This window comes from Scyliorhinus torazame, chromosome 5, assembly GCF_047496885.1.
Source record: "Scyliorhinus torazame isolate Kashiwa2021f chromosome 5, sScyTor2.1, whole genome shotgun sequence".
Taxonomy (NCBI): domain Eukaryota; kingdom Metazoa; phylum Chordata; class Chondrichthyes; order Carcharhiniformes; family Scyliorhinidae; genus Scyliorhinus; species Scyliorhinus torazame.
In genome coordinates, this window is record NC_092711.1 from 97720342 (window position 1) to 97745404 (window position 25063).

Consider the following 25063-nt stretch of genomic DNA (forward strand, 5'->3'; position numbering starts at 1 on the left):
TGAATGTGTACACTTTGCAACTCATTGTGGGGCTCGGGGGACTAGTGATTGTTGCTGGACACTTGGTGGCACCCTAAAATGCAGGGGTTGGCCCAGAGTATCAGTAATCGGTGTTTGATTTGTCAGCAATATAACACCGGAAAAGGTATCCCTTGTGGGATGGGGCAAACCCCGTTGCCCAGTGGTCCCTTTGAGACGCTACAAATGGATTACATTGAGTTGGAAAGGTGTCAATGTTATAAATATGTTTTGGTCATTGTGGATGGGTTCAGCAGATGGGTTGAGGCGTATCCGACTACCGATAATAAAGCTGCTACTGTGGTTAAAGTTCTGATGCGGGAAATCATTCCCCGGTACAGTATACCAGCTCAGTTGAGTTCTGATAATGGGCCTCATTTTCTTGGACAGAATAACCTGCCTCCCTTCCCCAGTGCTATTTTACAGGTGTGGAGCATGATGGGGTGGCTACACACCGTCTGTGTGATATTCGGCCTCCCCTCGCTTGGAGTGTTATTGGCGACGGACATGGAAAAGGGGAATATTATCTACATTTGTAACCCCAACCAATCTACAAGGATACATCACCTATGCAAAGGTGATGTTCTTCACTGCCCCCATATACGAGGACATGGTATCGACTCATGGAAGGTCGTCAAAGTTAAGGAGAATGCAGGAGTCATGAAGCAATTGCACCGGTCCCGGCGATGGGAAGGGAACATTATATGGACATTGCCTTGTTTTTGGAATACATGTAAATTTGATTTTGGATGTGTTAAGATTGGTGCAATAAAGGTAACATCAGGCCGTCAGTAGAGCGTAGGAAGAGGCTGTGAGAGAGAGAGAGGGACTAGAGAGAGGACGGGGCGTGTGAGAAGGGAAGTACAGCTAGAACGTAGGTTACCGGGAGATACACTTAATTTAGTTAAAGGCCAAACTGAGGAAAACCTGGGTAGTATGAATCTCTTCTACCAGATTTACCACCGCTTGTATGGGCACGGACGGGTTGTCTGCTACCCGAACCCCGCAGCGGTGTCTAGGTTATTTTCTGTTTCACCGCTTTGGGGCACTCCCCAAACGGTGGTTCATTGTCAGTGTTCCGAGCCACCGCCCGAGCAAGTCACTCTTCCTTACGATCCGGGTTCAGCACCACCGGCTATTTGCCTTCCCCTTCCTCGGGATAATTCCCATTCACAGTATGATAGGCTGCAACGGTGGAGGGCATATATACCTAGCCACTTCACTCCCAATAGGGATTCCCGGTCGTACGAGAATTGTTTCAGCAGTGAAGGATACGGCTGTTTGCTGGTAGAGGTGGAAACGAATATAACATGTCTGTTCCCCACCTGTCCGGACAGGAGGTGCCATATCACCCAGGCGTCTGGCCAATGCGTTTGTTACAACACCACTTGCGTTCCATTGAACGCCGGCCTCCAGCTCCTTTGTGGCTGGGCGAATGTCTCTCATATCACTGTTGGGACTAGGGCTTTCCGCCTTGCTAGGCGGCCCGAATGGGCGTTTCGAAGCTGGATAAACTGGGCTACTGGGGGATCCGTACGCAACCGATATACTGATTGTGATGCTAGCCTGCACACGGAGCAAAGATACTACTTTTTATTTAATGGCACAGCGACCAATGTTTTGTCACCCCCATTTCCCCGCCTAATTGCTATTGGGACTCTAGTCCCTACCACAGTCCCCTGCCCTTCGGCGTGGAAGCTGCATAATCAGTTAGCACGGCGGGCAGTCTCGGCTGAATTTTGCGAGAACTGGAAAAAACCTCAGGTTCTCGCACCCAACCGGGGTCACTCAGCCGGATGAGGTTCTGAGCGTCTTGACACTGGGAGGTGTGGGGGGTTCCTTGGCTGTCAGCAATAGGAATTATTTTATTTGTGGCCTTACCATCTTGGGAAATGAAACCTTGGGAGCCCTCGGGGCAATAACCAAGGAATTGTCTCAGCTACGGTTGTTTGCAATGCAGAACCGGTATGCTCTTGACTATCTTCTGGCCCGTGAGGGTGGGGTATGCGCCATAATGCAGGGCAAGTGTATCATGGGAGTTCAGGACTTGACCGCTAACATCACTAAATTTATGGATCACAGACGGGATCACCTGGACGGAATGCAGGATCCTGGCTCTTGGGGTAACTGGGAATTTGGAGGTTGGAAGGACTGGTTGATAAATATGGCCATGTATTTAGTGGTGGCTATCGGCTGCATTTTTGTGGGCCTAGCCATCCTTAAATGTGTGATGGGTAGAATGCGGGGTGCACTGGAACAGATCAACGCCCCTAAAATCCTAGCTGTCAAAATCCATGAGGGTGCAGCAGATGAAGGGGGGCTACGCCAGGAATTGGAAATGCAGCGACGGATCTTTTTAGATGAGGAACCGTAGCTATGGATTGGATAGTTCGGTTATCATGGAATGATAATAGGAGGGAATGACGAATGTGATATAAAATAGTTACTTTAGAGATATTAGTCAATGTAATGTAGAGGTAGGCCAGTCTAATTCTGGTGAGTTCACAGACAAAGGATTTCAGACCGCGTGGCAAAGCAAAGGAAGAGGTGTGTACACCAAAGGAGGAGAAAAGGATGCTGGGTAATAGGGGCCAGAGGAAGGGATTGGAAGTGAGCCAATCAGAATGTCTGACCAGGTCAGGAGGGGTATTGGATGACCTATGGGAATTGTGTATGTGAAACTTGATACCATTTGAATTGATTTGCAGAGATCCCTTTGTCTCTTTGTTCAATCGCTTTCCGGGGTGTAGGAGACTGGATGTGTCTTATGCCTCTGAGATGAATCAGGCTTGCAAGCCAAATAAAATAACTAATGCTATACCTGCAAATCCATCTCGACTTTTATTGAGGCCAGACTGACGGGTAAAGAAATTTCAACCCAGGACCATCTCTCACACTGTATACGTCCGTGTTGCTATCTCTACTCTGGTCTGACCTACTGGTGGGACAGGACATTTTGACAGGAAGAATAAAAGAGAAGCACATTATCTAAATGGTGAGAGAGTGCAGAGCTCTTCAGTTGCAGAGGAATCTGGGTATCACAGAATCTACGGCATGGAGACAGGACCTTCGGCCCAAACTGGTCCATGCCAGCCCATCTAAGCTAACCCCATTTGGCCCATATCCCTCTAAATCTTCCTGATCCATGTATACACCTTTTCAATGTTGTCAATGTCCCTGCCTCAACCACTTCCTCCGGTAGCGGATTCCACATACGTACCACCCTATTAAAAAGTTGCTCCTCAGATTCCCATTAATTCTTTCCTCTCTTAACTTAAAGCTATGCCCTCTAGTTCTCGATTCCCCAACCCTGAGAAAAAGACTGTGCATTCACCCTGTCCATGCCTCTCATGATCTTATACACCTCTATGAGATCACCCCTCAGTCTCCTACGCTTCAAAGAAAAAGGTCCTGGCCTGTCCAATCCCTCCCTAGAACTCAGTCCCTTGAGTCCTGGCAACATCCTTGTAAATTTATTCTGCACTCTCTCCAGTTTAATAACATCTTTCCCATAGCAAAGCAACCAAAACTGAACACAATACTCCAGGTGCGGCCTCATGACGTCCTGTAGAACTGCAACATAACTTCCAACTTCTATACTCAGTGCCCTGACTGATGAATGCCAAAAGCCTTCTTCACTGCCCTATCTACCTGTGACTCCACCTTTAGAGAACCGTGCACCTGAACTCCAAGATCCCTCTGTTCCATGATACTCCCTCAGGCCCTACCATTCACTGTGAAAGTCCTACCTTGATTTGACTTTCCAAAATGCAACTCCTCACACTTACTGTATTGAACTCCATTTGCCATTTCTCGGCCCACTTCCCCACCTGATCAAGATCCTGCTGCAATTTCTGATAATCTTCCTCACTGTCTACAATATCACCTATTTTAGTGTCATCTGCAAACTTACTGATCATGCCTTGTACATTCTCATCCAAATCGTTGATATAGATAAGCAGATACAGCTTAATTGGGAAAGCTAACAGAATGTTGCCCTTTATTGTGAGGGGAAAGTTAATTACATAAATAGGGAGGTTGTGCTTCAGTTATCCAGAGCACGAGTGGGACGATAGCTCCAATACTGAGTACAGTATTGGTCTCCTTATTTAAGGAAGGATGGAAGGGTGTTGGAGGCAGTTCAGAGGTTTACCAGACTAATACCAGGACTGGGTGGGTTGTCTTCTCAGGAAAGATTGGGATTGTATCCCCTGGGGTTTAGAAGAGTAAGAGGCAACTTGATTGAAACATATAAGATCCTGAGGGGTATTGACAGGGTGGATGTGGAGAGAATGCATCCTGTTGTTGGAGAATCCAGAACTAGGGGTCACAGTTTAAAAATAACCTGTCGCTCATTTAAAACGGAGATGAGGAGATTTTTTTCTCTCTGAGGATCGTGCGTCTCTTCCTCAAAGGGCTGTGGAAGCCGAGTCTGCGAATATTTCTAAGGCAGATTTTTGGATTCTTGGTCAGTAAGGTGGTGATAGGTTATCGGGGGCGACGGGGAGGTAAGCAGGATGCAGGTTTGAGGTTACTATCAGATCAGCCACAATCTGATTAAAGGAGCAGACACTAGGGGCTGAGTGGTCTGTTCCTGCTCCTTGTTTGAATGAGACATCGGCAATAAGGTGTGATCCACTGAGTATGACCATGTCAGCTTGTTACTGACTGGACTGTGGAGCTGTAGGCAAAGCCATGTTTAATAATTAATTTTAGTTTATGTGTAATGGTCAGGTAATTGAATCATAGAATCTCTACAGTGCAGGAGGCCATTCGGCCCATTGAGTCTGCACTGACACTTGGGACGAGCGCCCTACCTAGGCCCACTCTCCCGCCCAATCCCCATTACCCCACCTAACCTTTTGGACACTAAGGGGCAATTTATCATGGCCAATCCACCTAATCTGCTCGTCTTTGGACTGTGGGAGGAAACCAGAGCACCCGGAGAAAATCCGTGCAGGCACGGGGAGAATATCGAAAAGTCACACAGACAGTCTTCTGCCTCCCTCCCTTCTTAAACAGCATTGTGACATTCGCCATTTTCCAGTCCTCTGGGACCCTTCCTGCCTCCAGTGATTCATGAAGGATCACCACCAATGCCTTGACAATCTCCTCCGCTATTTCTTTTAGAACCCTGGGGTGTAGTCCATCCAGTCCAGATGTGTTCTATTGAAGTATTAACCCGAGAAATTGTAATATAAAACAATACAGAGTCTAATGTCACAATAACTAAGACGGAGCCCTGTAATATAAATGGAAACATGGTCTTCAGTAGTAATAACAAAGACTGGGCCTGGTAAACTAAATATGTTTCATGTAATAATTAATAAGGTCAGAATTATTTTAAAAAATGATCTGCAATTACAGTTAGAATTACATTTTAAAATGCTGAAAAATAAATCGTGAAAATAATTAGTTAGAATTATGGAATACATTTGCAAACAGTAATGGGTTTGCACACAATTAGAGATCTTAGTTTTATTTGAAAAGTACCAGGAGACAAGGGTTCAGTTATGTGGAGCGATGAGAGATTTGTGGAATCATTCAACACAAGACCATTCGACCCATCATATGCGTGTTGTCTCTTTGAAATAGTTCTCCAGTTAATCCCATTCCAGGGCACTTTTCCTACACCTCTAATTTTGCCACTTTGAGTCTGTATCCAATTGCTTTTTGAACGTAATTATTGAAAGTAGTGACCCAGTCAGGCAGTGCACACCAACCAGATCAAAACTTCTGCCTGAAATAAACACCTCCTCATCCGGCCACTTGCTCCTTTGCAGATGATCTGAAATCTGATCATCCTCTGGTTCTTGCTGGTTGGAAGTTTCTCCCCATCCGCTCCATCAAAACCCTTCAGGACCTAAACACCTCAATTCAACCTCACCTGGATCTACTGACATTTCTCCCAGATGGTTTGTCCAATAAGGTGCAGCTTCAATGTGTCATTGCTGATGTAGTTCTCCCGGTCCGACAAGGGGATCAGATGCTTGATCTGGGCATTCCCCGAGTGCGGAACTTCGAGTGTCTTCATGTCATTCACAAACCACACGCTATTGACACATCGGTAAAGCAGAATGTTCAGCTTGTGAGAATGTGTCTTACCAGCTGGGTCACAATTGCTCACCGAGGCAGAGAGAGTGGAAAAGTCATCGTCCTGCCGAACATTCTCAGAACGCGGGCGATTGACCTTTGGCCGCTGGATTAACGTCCTTTGACCTTTTGGGGAAAAGGTAACATACCATCGAGTCTTCAGTTTGAAATTGCTCTCGATAATGATGCCGGAATAGATGTTTTCCCCATCATGCCATATCCTTTGATGTCCCAGGCGTGGCTGAAACTTTCTGACGTATACAGCCTCATGGTAAATGGGATGGTGGTAATATCATGGTGTTGGCTGATGGCATCCGTGGGTAAAAGGTGCACTTGGTAGACCAGCAAACGTTCCTGGAGCAGGTAGCTGGAGATTGCCTCGGGCAGGCTTCCTCTGGCTTGGAGATCATACAGTTTCTCTGGGGGCAACATAGGGTAGCGAATGTGGTGCAGCATTTCCTCAGTATGGGCAGGATGCAGGGACAGCCAACTCACCAGGGCTTGGAAAAGGACTTCATCTTCCACAACCAGGTCCGACCTTTGGAAGAGAGCAGAGAGTTGGTGGGGTTCCATCAATAACCAGTCTGGGGACTTTATGATGGTGCCAATGTTCCAGGCTATAAACCGGAAGCATTTCTCTTCCAGTTGGGTCAGGCCAATCAGCTTGGCATATCTCTGCCATGTGATGGCACAGTTGGAGGAGCCCAGGGCAGCCACATTGGCCAACAATAACTGCTGGCAGCTATCTCTCAGCTCCTGGACGTTGTACTCTTCTGAGAGGTGAAGGGGAAGCACATTCACGGTGCTGAGGGTGACACTCCCGTTGTAGAGATACCTCAGGAAATGCTGGAAGTGATACAGGCACTCCTCTTCCTCAGTGAGGTGGACAGTCTGGTCTTTAACATCCGACCAACGCTCAGTGTCCAACAGGGTCCTGAAGACATCGCTGCGCACAACCAGGATGAACTTGTGGGTGTTCAGTGTGAGCTTTTTGTTCACAATCAGTTTGATGTCGCTGAAATCCTCCTTGTTGAACAGGGCAGAGAGGGCATTCACGAAGCTGGTCTGCTGATCGAGAATCGTCAATGGCCCAGTGACATCCATCATCTGTCAGTGAAGTTCAGCACTAACTAACTAGGAGCAAGGAGACAGTGAGCAGGGATAATGGATACCAATGGAGAGCAGAATGTGACTAACGGAGCCTCCTTACCCCAGCCTTCACCCAGGGACCTGTACTGGGGTCTCAGATACTCACTATATTTCTGAACAAGTTGGGTGAAAGACTTTTTAAAATAAATTTGGAATACCCAATTCTTTTTTTTTCCAATTAAGGGGCAATTTTGCATGTCCAAATCACCTACCCTGCACATCCTTTTGGGTTATGGGGGTGAAACCCACGCAGACACGGGGAGAATGGGCAAGCTTTACACGGACAGTGACCCAGGACTGTGACTGAACCCGGGTCCTTGGTGCCATGAGGCAGCAGTGCTAATCACTGCGCCACCGTGCTGCCTCTGGGTGAAAGACTAAAGACCATATTTCTAAGTTTGTTGATCACACTACGATGGCATAAAAATAAGTAATGTAGATGGGATAAGAAGGGGTGGCGCAGTGGTTAGCACTGCTGCATACTGCAGTGAGGACCCGGGTTCGATCCCGGGTCACTGTCTGTGTGGAGTGTGCACATTCTCCCCGTGTCTGCGTGGGTCTCACCCCCACAACCCAAAGATGTGCAGGGCAGGTGGATTGGCCATGCTAAATTGCCCCTTCATTGGACAAAAAGAATTGGGTAATCTAAATTTATAAAAAGATAGTAGATGGGATCAGAAGCTGGGAGAAAGTTACAAAGGTGCATTGTGACAGGTTAAGGGATTGGACCAAACATTCCATTCTGAATGCTGGGAAGCGAGGAGCGGATAAGCAGAAAACTTTAAGCATCCAAATCTGCTCGACAGATAGAAAAATAATGTAACAAGATAATGGATTGTTGGCCTTTACCTGGGGGGGGGGAACTGGACTACAAATAGGTTGACCTTGTGTTTCAATGATAGAGAGATCTGGTTCCATCCATCTGGAGGGTGTGCTCAGTCCAAGGCATCACAACACAGGAAGAATATGTATTGGCCTTGGAGGGTGCAGCACAGATTCACGGGAATGTTGAGAATAAAAGTCCAGACTCACTGAAGAAGAGGCATCAATCTCTCCTCCTGTACAAGGTATCATTTCAATCTTCCTGTTTGATATAGGATTGATTCTCTGTCTGTCTCTCTGATGTGCTTTGTCACAAACTCTCTTTCTATCCCTCTATCATTGCCTCTTTGGTTGTCTTTTTCTCTGTCATAGAATTTACATTGCAGAAGGCCATTCGGCCCTGAGTCTGTACATACGAACATAAGAATTAGGAGCAGGAGTAGGCCACCTGGCCCCTCGAGCCTACTCCGCCATTCAATGAGATTATGGCTGATCTTTTGTGGACTTAGCTCCACTCTCCGGCCCGAACACCATAACCCTTAATCCCTTTATTCTTCAAAAAACTATGTATCTTTATCTTAAAAACATTTAGTGAAGGAGCCTCAACTGCTTCACTGGGCAAGGAATTCCATAGATTCACAACCCTTTGGGTGAAGAAGTTCCTCCTAAACTCAGTCCTAGTACTGGCCTTGGAAAGAGCACCGTACTTAAGCCCAGGCTGCCACCCTATCCCTGTAACCCCACCTAACCTTTTGGACACAAAGTGACAATTTATCATGGCCAATCACCTAACCTGCACATCTTTGGACTGTGGGAGGAAACCGGAGCACCCGGAGGAAACGCACGCAGACACGGGGAGAAAGTGCAAACTCCACACAGTCACCTGAGGCCCTGTAGCTGTGCGGCATCAGTGCTAACCACTGTGCCACCCTCCATACCTGCCTGGCTATGTCTCTCTCTCCCTTTCCTGTCTCTCCAACTCTCTGTATCTCTCTATCCCGGTCTCTTCCACTATCTCTGCTTCTCCTACTCCATACCTGTATTGCAGTAAGATGCTACAGTAAAGTCAGAGTTCTCACCACTGATTTAAACGTTTGAACGAATGACACTCTATTAGAGCAGGCAGGAATCTTTAGCTCCTTACTTTCACTTCCTGGTTCTGACGCGATTTCCCAGTGATCGGGAACAATAAATTCCACCCATCCCACACAGGAGCTACCAACATAAAACCCTCAAAAACAAACTTAAAGACAGAAAGAAAAACTCCCGAGGGACATCACAGGTATGCAATATCAGACAAAACAAAATGTTTACCAAGCCAAAGGAGGAGGAAAGAGCAGAATCTGGATCAGTGAAGTGGGTTTAACACCCAGCTCTCCCTCAACATCACTTCTCTTGACCCTCTCCAGACTCCAAAATCTCACACTGGGTTCTGACACCCAATTGGAAAAATGAATAATTCATATATAGATATATAATTGCATTAGAAGCAGTTCAGAGATGGTTCACTGGACTAATTTCTCAGTTGAAGGGCTTATCTTATGAGGATAGGTTGAACAAGTTGGGCTTGAACTCACTGGGAGTTATGAGAGACAATCTTACAAAAACATGGAAGATGCTGAGGGGATTCGATAGGGTAGATATCTGGAGGCAGTTTCATTTTACGGGGAAGATTAAAATTAGTGGACATTTCAGAGAGCTCCCTCTTAAAACAAAATGTGGAGATGCCGACATTGGACCGGGGTGAGCACAGTAAGAAGTCTTACAACACCAGGTTTAAGTCCAACAGGTCTGTTTCAAATCATTAGCTTTCTGAGCACAGCTCCTTCCACAGGTGAATGAAGAGGTGGGTTCCACAAACACATATATAGACAAAGTTAATGATGTAAGATGATACTTTGAATGGGAGTCTTGGCAAGGAATTCAGTCTTTGCAGGTCCAGGCGGCACAACAGGAGAGAGTGATAATCACAGGTTAAAGAGGTGTGAATTGTCTCAAGCCAGAACAGTTGACAGGATTTCGGAAGCCCAGGCCAGATGGTGGGGGTGAATGTAATGTGACATGAATCCAAGGTCCCGGTTGAGACCGTATTCATGCATCCGGAACTTTGCTATCAGCTTCTGATCGGCGATTCTGCGTCATCACGCATCCTGAAGGCCGTCTCGGAGAACACTTACCCGAAGATCAGAGGCCGAATGCCCTTGACTGCTGAAGTGCTCCCCGACTGGAAGGGAACATTCCTGCCTGGCGAGTGTCACGCAATGTCCATTCATCTGTTGTCACAACCTCTGTAAGACATGTCAGATCATTGACATGGATACCCCATTACACGCGAGAACACCACCCACCAGGTACAGGGCACATTCTTGTGCGACTCGGCCAACGATGTCCACCTCATACGCTGTAGGAAAGGATGTCCCGAGGCGTGGTACATTGGCAAGACCATCGAAAAAGTCTCTATAATCGGTGTGACTGCCTTGGTGTCTCAGCAGGTTGGATGAACAAGTGAATCCCTTCCCACACACAGAGCAGGTGACCGAATCTCTCCATTGTGAACTCGCTGATGTCTCAGCAAGTTGGATAAATCTCTGAATCCCTTCCCACACATGCAGCAGATGAATGGCCTCTCCCCATTGTGAATGCGCTTGTGTGTCTGTAAGTGGGATGACTGAGTGAATCCCTTCCCACACTCAGTGCAGGTGAATGGCTTCTCCCCAGTGTGAACTCGCTGGTGTCTCTGCAGGTTGGATGAATCACCAAATCCTTTCCCACACACTGGGCAGGTGAATGGCTTCTCCCCGGTGTGAACTCTCTGATGTCTCAGTAGATCGTACGACATTCTAAATCTCTTTGTGCAGTGACAGCAGCTGAACGGTCTCTCCTCAGTGTGAATGTCTGCATGATGGTCCATCAGTGCAGTGTTTAGAAAGCAACTCCCACAGTCAGAGCATTTAAAATGTTTCTCATTGCTTTGGGTGCCTTGTTGTTCCAACAGACTAGACGACTGAGTTAATCCCTTTCCACACGTGGAGCAGATGAATGGTCTCTCCCCAGTGTGAATGTGACGGTGCTTCACCAGGCTCGATAACTGAGTGAATCCCTTCCCACACTCCGAGCAGGTGAACGGTCTCTCCCCGGTGTGAATGTGTTGGTGTTTCAGCAGGAGGGATGAGTGAATGAATCCCTTCCCACACTCGGAGCAGGTGAACAACCCCTCACCTGTGTGGAATCTCTGGTGATTCCGCAAGGCGGATGACCGTGCGAATCCCTTCCCACACTCAGGGCAGGAGAACCGCCTCTCCCCAGTGTGAACCCGCTGGTGTGTCAGCAGGTTGTATGAATCACTGAATCACTTCCCACACTCAGGGCAGGAGAATGGCCTCACCCCAGTGTGAACTCGCTGGTGCCTCTGCAGGGTGGATGAATCAATTAATCCTTTCCCACACACTGAGCAGGTGAACGGCCTCTCTCCGCTGTGACTGCGCCGATGGGTTTCCAGCTCACAGGGAGCACGGAATCCCTTCCCACAGTCTCCACATTTCCACGGTTTCTCCATGTCGGTGGCTGTGTCTCCAGGTTGGATAATCAGTTGAAGCCTCGTCACGTGTGAGGTCTCTCCCCGCTGTGAATTGTGTGATGATTTTGAGGCTGTGTAACTGGTTGAAGCTCTTTCCAGTCAGTAAACTGGAACACTCACTCGGGTGTAGGTTTATCTCGGTGCTTTTCCAGTCACACTGATGTTTCCACAGTCAGTTCACTGGAACACTCACTCGGGTGTGGGTGTATCTCGGGGCTTTTCCAGTCACACTGATGTTTGTAACCCTTTGAAGCAGACAGAACACACAAACATTTCTCATTGTAGATGCAAAAGCCGATGATATTCATGTCCTGATGAATCGAATAACTGTCAGATCTTGTCTTGATGTTTGGTTTGAGATTTCTGTCTGCAAATCCTCACTTCTAATATCCTGTGAAAGGAATTTACAAAATTAATTCGTGAGAACAGGATAGAAATGCAGAACAGACAATTCTAGTTCCTGTGGAACATTCTTTCCTTCTTCAATCTTCAAAATCTGCTAATCTCCAGACCACACGGTCTCCCTCGTTTCCCCCCTGCAATATATACACTCGCAATTCTCCTGAAGGTGCTGATTCAAGCTGATGGACAGATCCATGCTGACTACCTCTTGTCCTAGACTCGGAGATCACAGGAAATGGGAGCAGAAGTAGGCCACTCGCTCCATCAGGACTGCTTTGCCATTCAATAAGATTATGGGTGAAAAGTTTGCCCCTTTGTCTTCCCTTTTCACCCCAGCAGCCTCCGCATTAAAAGGATCATCTGCCATTTCTGTCAAATCCAGCACGATGCCACCATGAAACAGATCTACTCACCACCCCAGTCAGCATTCTGCAGGGACCGCTACCTCTATGACACCCTGGTTGAATTACTCAGTGAATCCCTCCCCACACATGGAGCAGGTGAATGACCTTTCCCTGGTGTGAACTCACTGGTGTTGCTGCAGGATGGACAATCGGCTGAACATCTTCCTGCACTGAGAGCAGATGAATGGAGTGGAACCGGAGTGAATGCACTGGTGAACCATCAGTGAATGTGGGTTTTACAGCTCTTATCAGTCTCAGCATTTAAACCCTCTCTCTGCAGTATGAACTCACTGTGTGTGGGGTGGCTGGCTGGAGGAGTTGGACACAGAGAGATATTTGTCCGGGTGGATTGGTGGAAGTGAGGAAACTAGCAGAGGCAGCTGATTGGATTGTCTCACACTTATTGGAGGGGAGGATGGAGGAGACAGGAGAGGGAGAACATTTCAAAAGGACCTAACTTGTCTTCGAGATATTAAAAAGATTCAACATGATGTGTGTGAAATAGAAAGTTGACTTTTTTCACTTTTATCCATTATATTAACTACAATAATTGGGCTGGAGTTTATTAACAACGGCAGAAACATCCTCCAATGAACATGGTTCAGACCTGGATGTGATTAACAGCAAAGTTCAATCACTGCCGTTACTCGTGAAGTCGCTGGTGTCTCAGCAGGGCGGATGAGTGAGTGAATCTCTTCTTACACACAAAGCAGGTGAATGGACTCTCCCCCGTGTGAACACGCTGGTGTGTCTACAGATTGGATAAGGTAGTGACTCTCTTCCCACACTTGGAACAGGTGAATGGGCCAGACGCAGTGTGAGTGCGCTGGTGTATCAGCAGGGCAGATGACTGAATCAATCCCTTCCCACACATGGTACAGGTGAATGGCCTCTCCCCAGTGTGAGTGCGCTGGTGTATCAGCCAGTTTGATAAGGTAGTGAATCCCTTTCCACACATGGAGCAGGTGAGTGGTTTCTCCCCAGAGTGAACTCGCTCATGTGTCAGCAGGTGGAATGAATGAATGTATGCCTTCCCACACTCGGAGCAGGTAAATGGTCTCTCCCCAGTGTGAACTCGCTGGTGTACTGTAAGTTGAGATGACCATCTGAACCTAGTCCCGCAGTGAGAGCACCTGAATGGTCTCTTGTCACTGTGAACACGTTGATGGGACATAAGTTCACTGGAGCTTTTAAAGGACTTCTCACAGTCTGAGCATTTGAAAGGTCTCTCCAGTGTGAGTCCGCTGGTGTTTTGGAAGGTTGTTTGACTTTGTAAATCCTTTCCCACACACGGGGCAGGTGAATGGCCTCTCCCCAGTGTGAGCGTGTTGATGTGCTTCCAGCTCTGATGGGTAATTGAATCCCTTCCCACAGTCCCCACATTTACAGGGTTGCTTCCCTGTGCGACTGCGCTTGTGTCTTGACAGGCCAGAAGAATGGCTGAAACCTCGTCCACACACAGAACACGTGTACGGTTTCTCCCCACTGTGAACGGTGCTTTTTCCTTCCATGTTCAAACTCTGATAATATTCGGAGTATGAGATACTGAACCACTTCATCAGAGCCTGATGTGATGCTTGGTTTGAGTTTTCTGGCTGCAAATTGTCCCTTTCTGATACCCTGTGAAATTGATTTAAAACCGAAAATAGGGAGTGAGAGAGAACCCACAGAAACACAAAGGCAGGTTGTGAAATTGAGCTGAATGAATCTGGTCATTTGTGGGGCCGGCACTGGGAAAAAGTGACCATGAAAACTGCTGGATTGTCAGAAAAACCCAGCTGGTTCACTCATGTCCTTCAGGGAACCTACAGACGACACTAACCTCATGTCAGAAAGAGAGAGGGGATGAGGCGGGCGGGGGGGGGGGGGGGGGGGGGGGGGGGGGGCGTGTTCCGGGGAGTATTTTATATTCTTACAACTCCATCAGATCTTTGATAGAATCACCCAAACTCGGAACCTCTACCCAGCAAAACCAGGACAATAGTTTTTAAATTTAGGTACCCAATTCTTTTTTCCCCAAAATGGGCAATTTAGCGTGGCAATCCACCTGCCCTGTACATCTTTTTGTTGTGGGGGTGAGAGCCACGCTTACACGTGGAGAAAGTGCAAACTTCACATGGAGAGTGACCCGGGGCCGGGATTGAACCTGGGTCCTCGGTGCCGTGAGGCAGCAGTGCTAACCACTGCTCCACCCTGCCGCCCAAAACAGGTGTATGTGAAAACTATCACCTCTAAGTTTCCCACAAAGTCACATTCATCCTGACCTGACTGGCATCCAGAATAGAATGAGCAGAAAATTTCTTCAAGTAAATATTGAGAAGATCAAAGCCAATGTCTTCAATCCCTTCCACAAACTCCACTCCCTTCCCACTGACCATCCATCTCCCTGGAAACTGAAACAGACAGATCACAACGCCAGTATAATATGTGACCCTGAGATAAGCTTAACCACAATCTACACCATCTCCACTCCAGCTCAAACTGAAACAACAAAGGCTTTCACAAGGGAATTGGACAAGCCCCTGAAGGGAATAGAAGTGCTGGGCTACTAGGGAAGGGTTGGGGAAATCGGACTTTCTGATTTGCTCTTGCAGAGAACCAGCAGGGGCACAATGGGATAAATGGCCTCCTTCTGTATTGTAATCATTCTATTGCAGCACAACATACAAATTAGGAGAAGTGGGTTATTCGGCCCCTCTAGCCTGCTCTGCCATTCAATATCATGGCTGATCGAAGAATAACTACAACTGGACATTTTGCCTACCCACAGTAATCTATCCCGGAGGCCAGGGACCAACCTGCAGACCCAGTACGTCCCCCAATACAAGGGACCAACCTGCGCACCCAATACGTCCCCCAATACAATTCAATGTTTAATTGGTCCATCTCTATATCTAGAATAGATTCAGTGACCATTGGCTGCTATAAAATAAAAGCAAAAGACTGTCGTTGCTGAAAATCTCAAATACAAAGAGCAAACACTGGACAAACTCAGCAGGAACTTAATCAAGGATTCAGGAGGGCTAAAAGGTCACGAAAAGTCATTGGCAAACAGGATTAAGGAAAAACACAAGGCTTTTTATACATATATAGAGAGCAAGAGGGTAGCCAGGGAAAGGGTTGACCCACTCAATGACAGGGGGGGGAATCAATGAATGGAGCCAGATGAAATGAGCGACGTACTAAATTAGTACTTTGCATCAGTATTCACCAAATAAATGAAATGAAAATCGCTTATTGTCACAAGTAGGCTTCAAATGAAGTTACTGTGAAAAGCCCCTAGTCGCCACATTCCGGCGCCTGTTCGGGGAGGCTGGTACGGGAATTGAACCATGCTGCTTGCCTGCCTTGGTCTGCTTTCAAAGCCAGCGAATTAGCCCTGTGCTAAACAGCCCCTAGAGAATGACTGGGTGGATGATGAATCTGCGGAAGGGCGTGTAGATATTCTGGGTCACAGTGAGATCAAAAAGGAAAAGATTTTGGGCGCCTTGAAACCATCCAGCTCGATATCTCCCAAGGGCCTCATGGGATCTACCCCAGAATACTGAGGGAGGAAATTGCTGGGGTCTTGACAGAAATAGTTGTATCATCACCGGCTACAGGTGAGGTCCCAGAGGACTGGAGCATACCTAATGTTGTTCCTTTGTTCAAGAAGGGTAGCAAGTATAATCCAGGATATTACAGGCTGATGAGCCGCCTTACAACAGTGCTTGGGAAATTATTGGAGAGGATTCTTCGAGACAGGATTTACTCCCATTTGGAAGCAAGTGTACTTGTTAGCGAGAGGCAGCATTGTTTTGTGAACGGGAGGTCGAGTCTCACTAACTGATCATGTTTTTCGAGGAAGTGACGAAGATGACTGATGAGGGTAGGTCAGTGGATGTTGTCTACATAGACCTCAGTAAGGTATTTGACAAGGTCCCTCTTGGTACTCTGGTACAGAAGGTGAAATCACACGGGATCAGAGGTGAGCTGGCAAGATGGATAGAGAACTGGCTAGGTCATAGAAGACTGAGGGTAGCAGGGAAGGGTGCTTTTCTGTTTGGAGGGTTGTGACTAGTGGTGTTCCGCGGGGATCAGTGCTGGGACCTTTGCTCTTTGTAGTATATATAAATGATTTGGAGGAAAATGTAATGGTCTGATTAGTAAGTTTTCGGATGACACAAACGTTGGTGGAATTGCGGATAGCGATGAGGCCTGTCAGAGGATACAGCAGGATTTAGATCGTTTGGAGACTTGGGCGGAGAGATGGCAGATGGAGTTTGATCCGGACAAATGTAGGGCAGCACGGTAAGACATTGGTCAGCACTGGGGCTTCTCAGCGCCACGGTCCCAGGTTCGATTCCCCGCTGGGTCACTGTCTGTGCAGAGTCTGCACTTTCTCCCTGTGTCTGAATGGGTTTCCTCCGGGTGCTCCGGTTTCCTCCCACAGTCCAGAGACTTGCAGGTTAGGTGGATTGGACAGGCCAAATTGCCCTTAGTGTCCAAAACTGTTAGATGGGGTTATTGGGTTACAGGGATAGGGTGGAAGTGAGGGCTTAAGTGGGTCGGTGCAGACTCGATGGACCGAATGGCCTCCTTCTGCACTGTATGTTCCATGTCTATGACTTCCTTACTGTGTACTCAATGCCCCTAATAATAAAGCCTACAATACTTTCTGTTTTATTAACTGCTCTCTCAACAAGCACTGCCATGTCCATTAGCAAATTTAGTTCCAATACAATTTGTTCCATCACCCAAAGATGTGTAGGTTAGGTGGATAGAGGCTGTTTAGCACAGGGCGAAATCGCTGGCTTTGAAAGCAGACCAAGGCAGGCCAGCAGCACGGTTCAATTCCCGTAACAGCCTCCCCGAACAGGCGCCGGAATGTGGTGACTAGGGACTTTTCACAGTAACTTCATTGAAGCGTACTTGTGACAATAAGTGATTTTCATTTTCATTTCATTGGCAATGCTAAATTTCCCGTTAGTGTCCAAAGATGTGCGGGTTATGGGGATAGGGTGGGGGATTGGCCTAGGTAGGGTGCTCTTTCAGAGAGTTGGTGCAGTTTTGAAGGGCTGAATGGCCTCCTTCTGCACTGTACAACTGCTATGGTTCTAAGTCATTAACATAGATCTAGATAGTTGTGGCCACAACACTGATCCCAGGGGCAGTCCATTAGTTAGTGTGTGCCAATTTGAAAATGACTCATTTATCCCAACTCACTCTTTTCTGTTAGTTACCCAGACCTCGATCTGTGCGAATATATCACCCACAACACCATGAGTTCCTATCTTATGCAGTAACCTTCTTTGTGATACATTACTGAAAGCCTTTGGAAATCCAAACACACATCTACTGGTTTCCTTTATCCACCCTGCTTATTATATCCTCAAAGAACTCAAGGCTCCTCTGTCTTTTTGGAGGGGAGGATAGGGAATAGAGGGGAGAGGGAGATCCCTTCAAAAGGAACTAACTTGTGTTGGAGATATTAAAAAGACCTAACACACTGTGTGCTCAGCACAGAACTGATTTGACTTTTAACCGGAATATTCATTCCTAGAACAGGGCTGGACTTTCTTAAACTCCGAAACAAACCCTGAAGGACAAATGGATAAACAGCAAAATTCTATCAAAACAGTTATTTGTGAGCTCGCTGGTGTCTCAGCAGGGTGGATGAGTGAGCAAATCCCTTCTGACATATGGAGCAGGTGAATGGCTTCTCCCCAGTGTGAACTCGCTGGTGTGGCAGCAGGGTTGATGACTGAGTGAATCTCTTCCCACACGTGGAGCAGCCAAATGGTCTCTCCCCGCTGTGAATACGCTGGTGTTCCAGCAGGTCGGTTGATCCAGTGAATCCCTTCCCACACACAGAACAGGTGAATGGCCTTTCCCCAGTGTGAACTCGCTGGTGTTTCAGCAGGGCTGAGGAATTAGTAAATCCCTTCCCACAAACAGAGCAGGAGAATGGTCTCTCTCCAGTGTGAATTCGCTGGTGTGTCATCAGGCGTGACGACCAACTGAATCCCTTCCCACACTCGTTGCAGGTAAACGGGCTCTCTCCAGTGTGAATTCGCTGGTGTACAGTGAGGTCAGATAATTGCCTGAACCCAGTCCCACAGTCAGAGCACCTGAATGGTCTCTCGCCACTGTGAATACGTTGATGGCGCATCACTTCCCCAGAACTTTTGTACCAATTGCCGCAGTCTGGGCATTTAAAAGGTGTCTCATCAGAGTGAACACGCTGGTGAGCCAACAGGTTGCAAGACAGACTGAATCCCTTCCCACACATGGAGCAGGTGAACGGTCTCTCCCCAGTGTGACTGCGCCAATGAGTTTCCAGCTCAACTGGATATTTGAATCCCTTCCCACAGTCTCCACATGTCCATGCTTTCTCCCCGTTGTGTCTGCACTTGTGGTTCAAGAGGTCAGACAATTGGCTGAAGTCTCGTTCACACACAGAGCATGTGTTCAGTTTCTCCCAACTGCGAATGGTGCTTTCTCCTTCCATATTCAAAATCCAAAGATATTCAGGTTACGAAAAATTGGGCGACTCAATCAGATCCTGTTGTGATATTGGATTCGAGTTTCCAAACTGCAAATTGTCTCTTTCTAACACCCTGTGAAATTGATTAAAACCAGAAAAAGGTGTCAGTGCAAACCTACAAAGAGACAAAGGCAGGTTGTAAAATTGAGCTGATGAATCTGGTCATTTGTGGGGCAGACACTAGGAAAAAGTGACCATAAAAACTGCTGTATTGTTGTAAAAACCAAACTGGTTCAGTGATGTTGTTTAGGGTAGGAAACCTGCCAAACTTGAGTTCATCCAAATCTCTGCTGCCATGCCCCCTGAACTGAGTCCCACTCACTCACTCATCACCCCTGTTCTCACTGATCTACACAGGGCCCCAGTTAAGCAACATCCTTGTTTGCAAATCTTGCTCCACCCGATTTCCAGCTACACAGATGTTTAAATCTTGAACCACAAATAAAACAGAAACACTTACATTCAGGTACGAATAAACTGAGTTACTCTCAGGTTTTGAAGTGAATCTTCGGTGAGTTTTTCAGCTTAAAATTCTGCTTTCCTAATGTCCTGTAAAAAGTCATCACTGTCAGTCCAGGATTAAAAATTCAGAAGAGAAAAACATTTCTCTTGGTTTGAGTTTGCTTTGTGTAAATCCTCCCCTTCTAACCTCCAGTAAAAGGAGTTTCCAGAATCCATTACTGTCAGTCTAGAAGAGAAATTCACAACATTTTCTTCTCCTGCTGACAGTACGCATGCGCACTCCTGCCCCCCCCCAAAATGTCAGTCACCCAGATGTTGCCCCCCCCCAATTAAACATTAGATTCTTAATTTTATTCTGCCATCTCCACAGGGTGTTTATGGAGCCCCCACGTCCATTCTGCCACCTCAATCACCCTCCTATAATCAGCCGTTATTTACTCGTTGAGGCATTTCCCATCCATTAGCAGATTGAGATCAACGAGTCAGAAATTCTCTCTCCTGGGGCATCATTCTCCGACCCCCCGCCGGATCGGAGAATCGCCTGGGGCTGGCGTGAATCCCGCCCCCGCCGATTGCTGAAGCCTCCGGCACCGGATATTCGGCGGGGGCGGGAATCGCGTCGCGCCGGTTGGCGGGCCCCCCGCTGGATTCTCCGGCCCGGATGGGCCGAAGTCCCGCCGATAAATTGCCTGTCCCGCCGGCGTGGATTAAACCACCTTTTGAACGGCGGGACAAGGCGGCGCGGGCGGGCTCCGGGGTCCTGGGGGGGGGCGCGGGGCGATCTGGCCCCGGGGGGTGCCCCCACGGTGGCCTGGCCCACGATCGGGGCCCACCGATCCGCGGGCCGTGGGGACACTCTTTCCCTTCCGCCTCCGCCACGGTCTCCACCATGGCGGAGGCGGAAGAGACTCTCCCCACTGCGCATGCGCGGGAAACTGTCAGCGGCCGCTGACGCTCCCGCGCATGCGCCTCCCGGAGATGTCATTTCCGCGCCAGCTGGCGGGGCAACAAAGGCCGTTTCCACCAGCTGGCGGGGCGGAAATTCCTCCGGCGCCGGCCTAGCCCCTCAATGTTGGGGCTCAGCCCCCAAAGATTTGGGGCGGCGCGATGCCCGTCTGATTGGCGCCGTTTTGGGCGCCAGTTGGCGGACACCGCGCCGTTTCGGGAGAATTTCGCCCCAGGTCACTGGGACCCTGAAGCCCAGCCCACTGCACTACGTGAACAAATAGTCCCGCATGCGCACTGCTCCTGCTGAAACAAGATGCTTTTTAAACCTGGGCCTATTCTCAGGAAAAAGCCTCCGATATACAAACTCCGGACCTGCTGGGTCATATTTGGGTTTGGGGCCTACACCCGGTGTTTATGAAGCCTCCGCTCCCTCCCCACCCTCACCTCCCGGCTCCATTCCTCCCTCCGCCCCGCCCGCTCTCTCCCATTAACAAAAACCTCTCCCGCACTCACCCGCCTCTGAGCAAGGTGACACTGCGCATGTTCCGGAGAGTTCAGCACTGCGCCTGCGTATTGGCCTCCCTCAGTGAATAGGGCACATTCACACCCGCAGGGAATGTTGGGTAACAGCAGCGCCATTGAAGTATCCAAACAAAAGGAAACAAATTTTGTTACGCCATTCAAAGAAATTAATAAATACAACACCTACATTCTTGTGAATATCTGCGCTGTTGTATTCCATTCCTAAAAGACCGTTATTTTCTTGTCGGTACATGATTCGTTTTTTGAACTTTTTCCAACTTTTCCCTGACTCCTTCTCTCAGGGTGCTAAGTCTGTCTGCGTCAATCCGACAGTCACTGGTTCCTCTCCTCTATTTACTGATGCTAAACTCAATGGCTGAATTCAATGAGGGAAAATGTGAGTTGTTCATTTTGGAAGAATGAATGAGAAGTCGGATTCTTGTTTAAATGGTGAGACTGCAGAAAGCTGTAGCCCAAAGGGACTTGGGGTTCTTGTTCATGAAGCTCAGAAAGCTAGCATAGAGGAGCAGAAGGAAATAGGGAAGGCAAATGTGATGCGGGTGCTTATTCAAGGGAGATTTGGTCCCCTCATTTAAGGAAAGATATATCATTGGAGGCAGTATAGAGGAGATTTACACCAATGATCCCGGGTAGGGAGACATTTCCATATGAGGAAAGATTAAACAAGTTGAGTCTGTACTCCCAGGAGTGCAGAAGTGTGAGAAATGATATGACTGAAACATATAAGATTTTTAGAGGGTTAGACAGGGTAAATATTGGGTGGATGTCCTTGAACATTTTCAGGGCTGAGATCAATAGGTTTTTAATAATTTAGGGAAATCAGGGTTATGGAGAGAAGGCAGGAAAATGGACTTAGTGTTGGATCAGTCATTTTTTTATTAAATGGAGGAGCAGCCTTGAAAGGCTGAATGGCTTACTGCTGGTCCCATTGAATATTAATTATTCTGTGGAACGATACAGCAAAGATGGAAACTATTTAGCCCATTATACCAGTGCTGGCTCTTTGGAAGATTCATCCAATTAATTCCACAGTCATAATAATGATAATCTTTATTATTGTCACAAGTAGGCTTACATTAACATTGCAATGAAGTTACTGTGAAAAGCCCCGTGTTGTCACATTCCGGCGCCTGTTTGGGTACACTGAGGGAGAATTCAGTATGTCCAATTCACCTAACAAGCACGTCTTTCGGGACTTGTGGGAGGAAACCGGAGCACCTGGAGCAAACCCACAAAGGCACGGGTAGATCGTGCAGACGCCGCACAGTGACCCAAGCCAGGAATTAAACCCGAATCCCTGGCGCTGTGAAGCCACAGTGCTAACTCTGTGTTAATGTGCCGCCCATTGAGTAACTATGATTAACACAAACTGATTTGACTTGATTTTTATTCAGAATTTAATTTCTTACAACAGGGTTGGAGTTTATGAACATCATCATAATAATAATCTTTATTATTGTCACAAGTTGGCTTATAGTAATATTGCAATGAAGTTACTGTGAAAATCGCCTAGTCGCCACATTCCGGCCCCTGTTCGGGTATACAGAGGGAGAATTCAGAATGTCCAATTCACCTAATAAGCACATCTTTCGGGGCTTGTGGGAGAAACAGACCCCAATGAATATGGTTCAGTCCAGGCTGTGATTCGCAAAACAATCCAATCACTGAAGTTACTTGTGAACTTGCTGGTGCATCAGTAGGTTGGAATCTGAGTGAATCCCCTCCCATACTGGGAGCAGGTGAATGGCCTCTCCCCTGTGTGAAGACGCTGCTGTACAGTGAGGTGAGACGATTGTCTGAACCCAGACCTTTGAGTGGTAAGCTGCTGATTGGGCAGCACAGTAGCACAGTGGTTAGCACTGTTGTTTCACAGCTCCAGGGTCCCAGGTTCGATTTCTGGCTTGGGTCACTGTCTGTACGGAGTCTGCACATTCTCCCCGTATTTCTGTGTGTTTCCTCCAGGTGCTCCGGTTTCCTCCCATAGTCCAAAGATGTGCAGGTTAGGTGGATTGGCCATTTTGAATTGCCCTTATTGTCCAAAAGGTTTAGGTGGGGTTACTGGTTTACGGGGTTAGGGTGGAGGTATAGGCTTAAGTCAGGTGCACCTTCCAAGGGCCAGTGCAGACTCGATGGGCCAAATGACCTCTTTCTGAACTGTAAATTCTATGATACAGTGAGAGCATCTGAATGGTCTCTCTTAAGTGTGAACATGATAATGGGACATCAGTTCCCCAGAATCTTTATAACACTCTTCACAGTCTGGGCATTTAAATGGTCTCTCCCAGTGTGAACTCACTGGTCTCTCAACAGATTGGAGGAATGAGCAAATCCCTTGCTACATTGGGAGAAGGTGAACAGCCTCTCCCCAGCGTGAATATGTTGGTGTGTCTGCAAGTGGTATGAGTGTGTGAATCCCTTTCCATAATCAGAGCACATGAAAAGCGTCTGCCCAGTGTGAGTGCACTGATGAACTACTGGCTGGGATGGCATATAAAATCCCTTCCCATAGTCCCCACATTCCCACAGTTTCTCCCCGGAGCCCCCCCCCCCCCCCCCCCCCCCAGGGTCAGAGCCCCCTACCCCTCCCCCACAGGCCGCACCCCTGATCCTGAGCGCAGAGTTCCCGCCGACTGCGAGCAGGTGTGGACGGTGCCAGCGGGACTACCTTTTCAGAGCGGCCACTTGGCCCATGCGGGCCAGAGAATCGTTGGCCCGGCCGCATGCAGCGGCCTTAACCGGCGCCGTGCCAAACGCGCCGGCGTCAATTCTCCGCAGAGTGGAGAATCTCATGCCGGCGTCGGGGCGCGATTGCGGGGATTCTCCGGCCCGGGGCTGGGAGAATCCCGCCCAAAGTATAATTTGGGGAAAAAGTGAAGTTGTCCTATAATAAAGTTAAGTTGGGAATAATAATAATTTAAATAGAGAGACTGCAGAATAAATACCACAGTAGAGAAGGATCTGTGTGTCCTTGTACACGAACCACAAGTGTATTTATAACCTCACACTCCTCCAGATTGATCTCCATTTGCTTCTTTGCTGTCCAGCTGATCAGTCTACCGATAGCTTCCTGTAGTCTACAACTTTATTCCTCACTGTCAACCACAACACTGCAAATGTCTCAACCATGACCCTTTGTTGAAGTCTAAATCATTCCTGTATAACACACAAAGCTTGGAATCTTGTCCTGAACAATCCAGAACTCCGCTGGAAACAGTCTTCTGGTCACAAAAATACCCCTGGACCAATCCCCTTTGCTTCCTGCTGCTCCAGCTGATGACATTTCCAGCATAATGGAAGTGCCCTGGTTTTCCCACATGGAACTGGATGTGTATTCCACTGGGCTGGGATGTCCTGCCATGTCTTTATTTATTTCATTATTAACATTAGTAACCTCTCATTATCTAAATTTCCATTTACCACTTTTCTGTCCACCTGGCCCAGTCCATGGCTTTCTCCCTCATTGTCTAAAACACATGAGCAACTTTTGTATAATCCTGGTGCATTCGTTTCAGTCTAAATCATTGATATATACCGGAAAACTGTGGAGCCCCACTGGAAACAGGCGTCCAGGCATCATTCAGTCCTGGATGTGACTAACAGCAGCAACAACAGCTGAATCCAAACCCTGCTGTTGCCTGTGAACCTGCTGTGCAGGTTGTTTGGCTGAGTGAATCTCCTCCCACACGTGGAGCAGTTGAACAGCCTCTCCCAGTGACTCCCCAGCACCGCTCCCATGTGTGGTCAGCATGGTAGCTCAGTGGTTAGCACTGTTGCTTCACAGCTCCAGGGTCCCTGGTTCAATTCCCGGCTTTGGCCACTGTCTGCATGGAGTCTGCACGTTCTTCCCGTGCCTGTGTGGGTTTCCTCCAGGTGCTCCGGTTTCCCTCCACAGTCCAAAGATGTGCAGGTTAGGTGGATTTTCCAGGCTAAATTGCCCTTCGTGTCCAAAAAGGTTGGTGGGGTTATGGAGTTATGGTGGAGGTATGGGCTTCAGTAGGGTTCACTTTCCAAGGGCCGGTGCGGACTCAATGGGCTGAATGCCCTCCTTCTGCACTGTAAATGCTATGATTCTGTTTCAGTGTGAACTCGCTGGTGTTTCAGCAGATTCGGTTTACTTTT

General features: G+C 47.8%; 2 protein-coding genes and 1 pseudogene across 2 annotated transcripts; all 3 read right to left on the reverse strand.

Annotated features, from left to right (window-relative positions):
• Positions 1-5481: 5481 nt before the first annotated feature.
• Positions 5482-19665, reverse strand: LOC140419105 (BTB/POZ domain-containing protein 17-like). Its single transcript, XM_072502862.1, has 2 exons — positions 19452-19665; positions 5482-12050 (listed from the first exon to the last, which is right to left on the reverse strand). Exon 2 carries the CDS (start codon positions 7216-7218, stop codon positions 6271-6273), a length of 948 nt encoding a protein of 315 aa, XP_072358963.1. The 5' UTR covers positions 7219-12050; positions 19452-19665; the 3' UTR covers positions 5482-6270.
• On the reverse strand, positions 12668-14226 carry LOC140419107 (uncharacterized; annotated as a pseudogene).
• LOC140419106 (uncharacterized) lies at positions 17384-20939 on the reverse strand. The gene is made up of 2 exons (XM_072502863.1): positions 20915-20939; positions 17384-19064 (listed from the first exon to the last, which is right to left on the reverse strand). Exon 2 carries the CDS (start codon positions 18953-18955, stop codon positions 18086-18088), a length of 870 nt encoding a protein of 289 aa, XP_072358964.1. The 5' UTR covers positions 18956-19064; positions 20915-20939; the 3' UTR covers positions 17384-18085.
• Positions 20940-25063: the final 4124 nt, after the last annotated feature.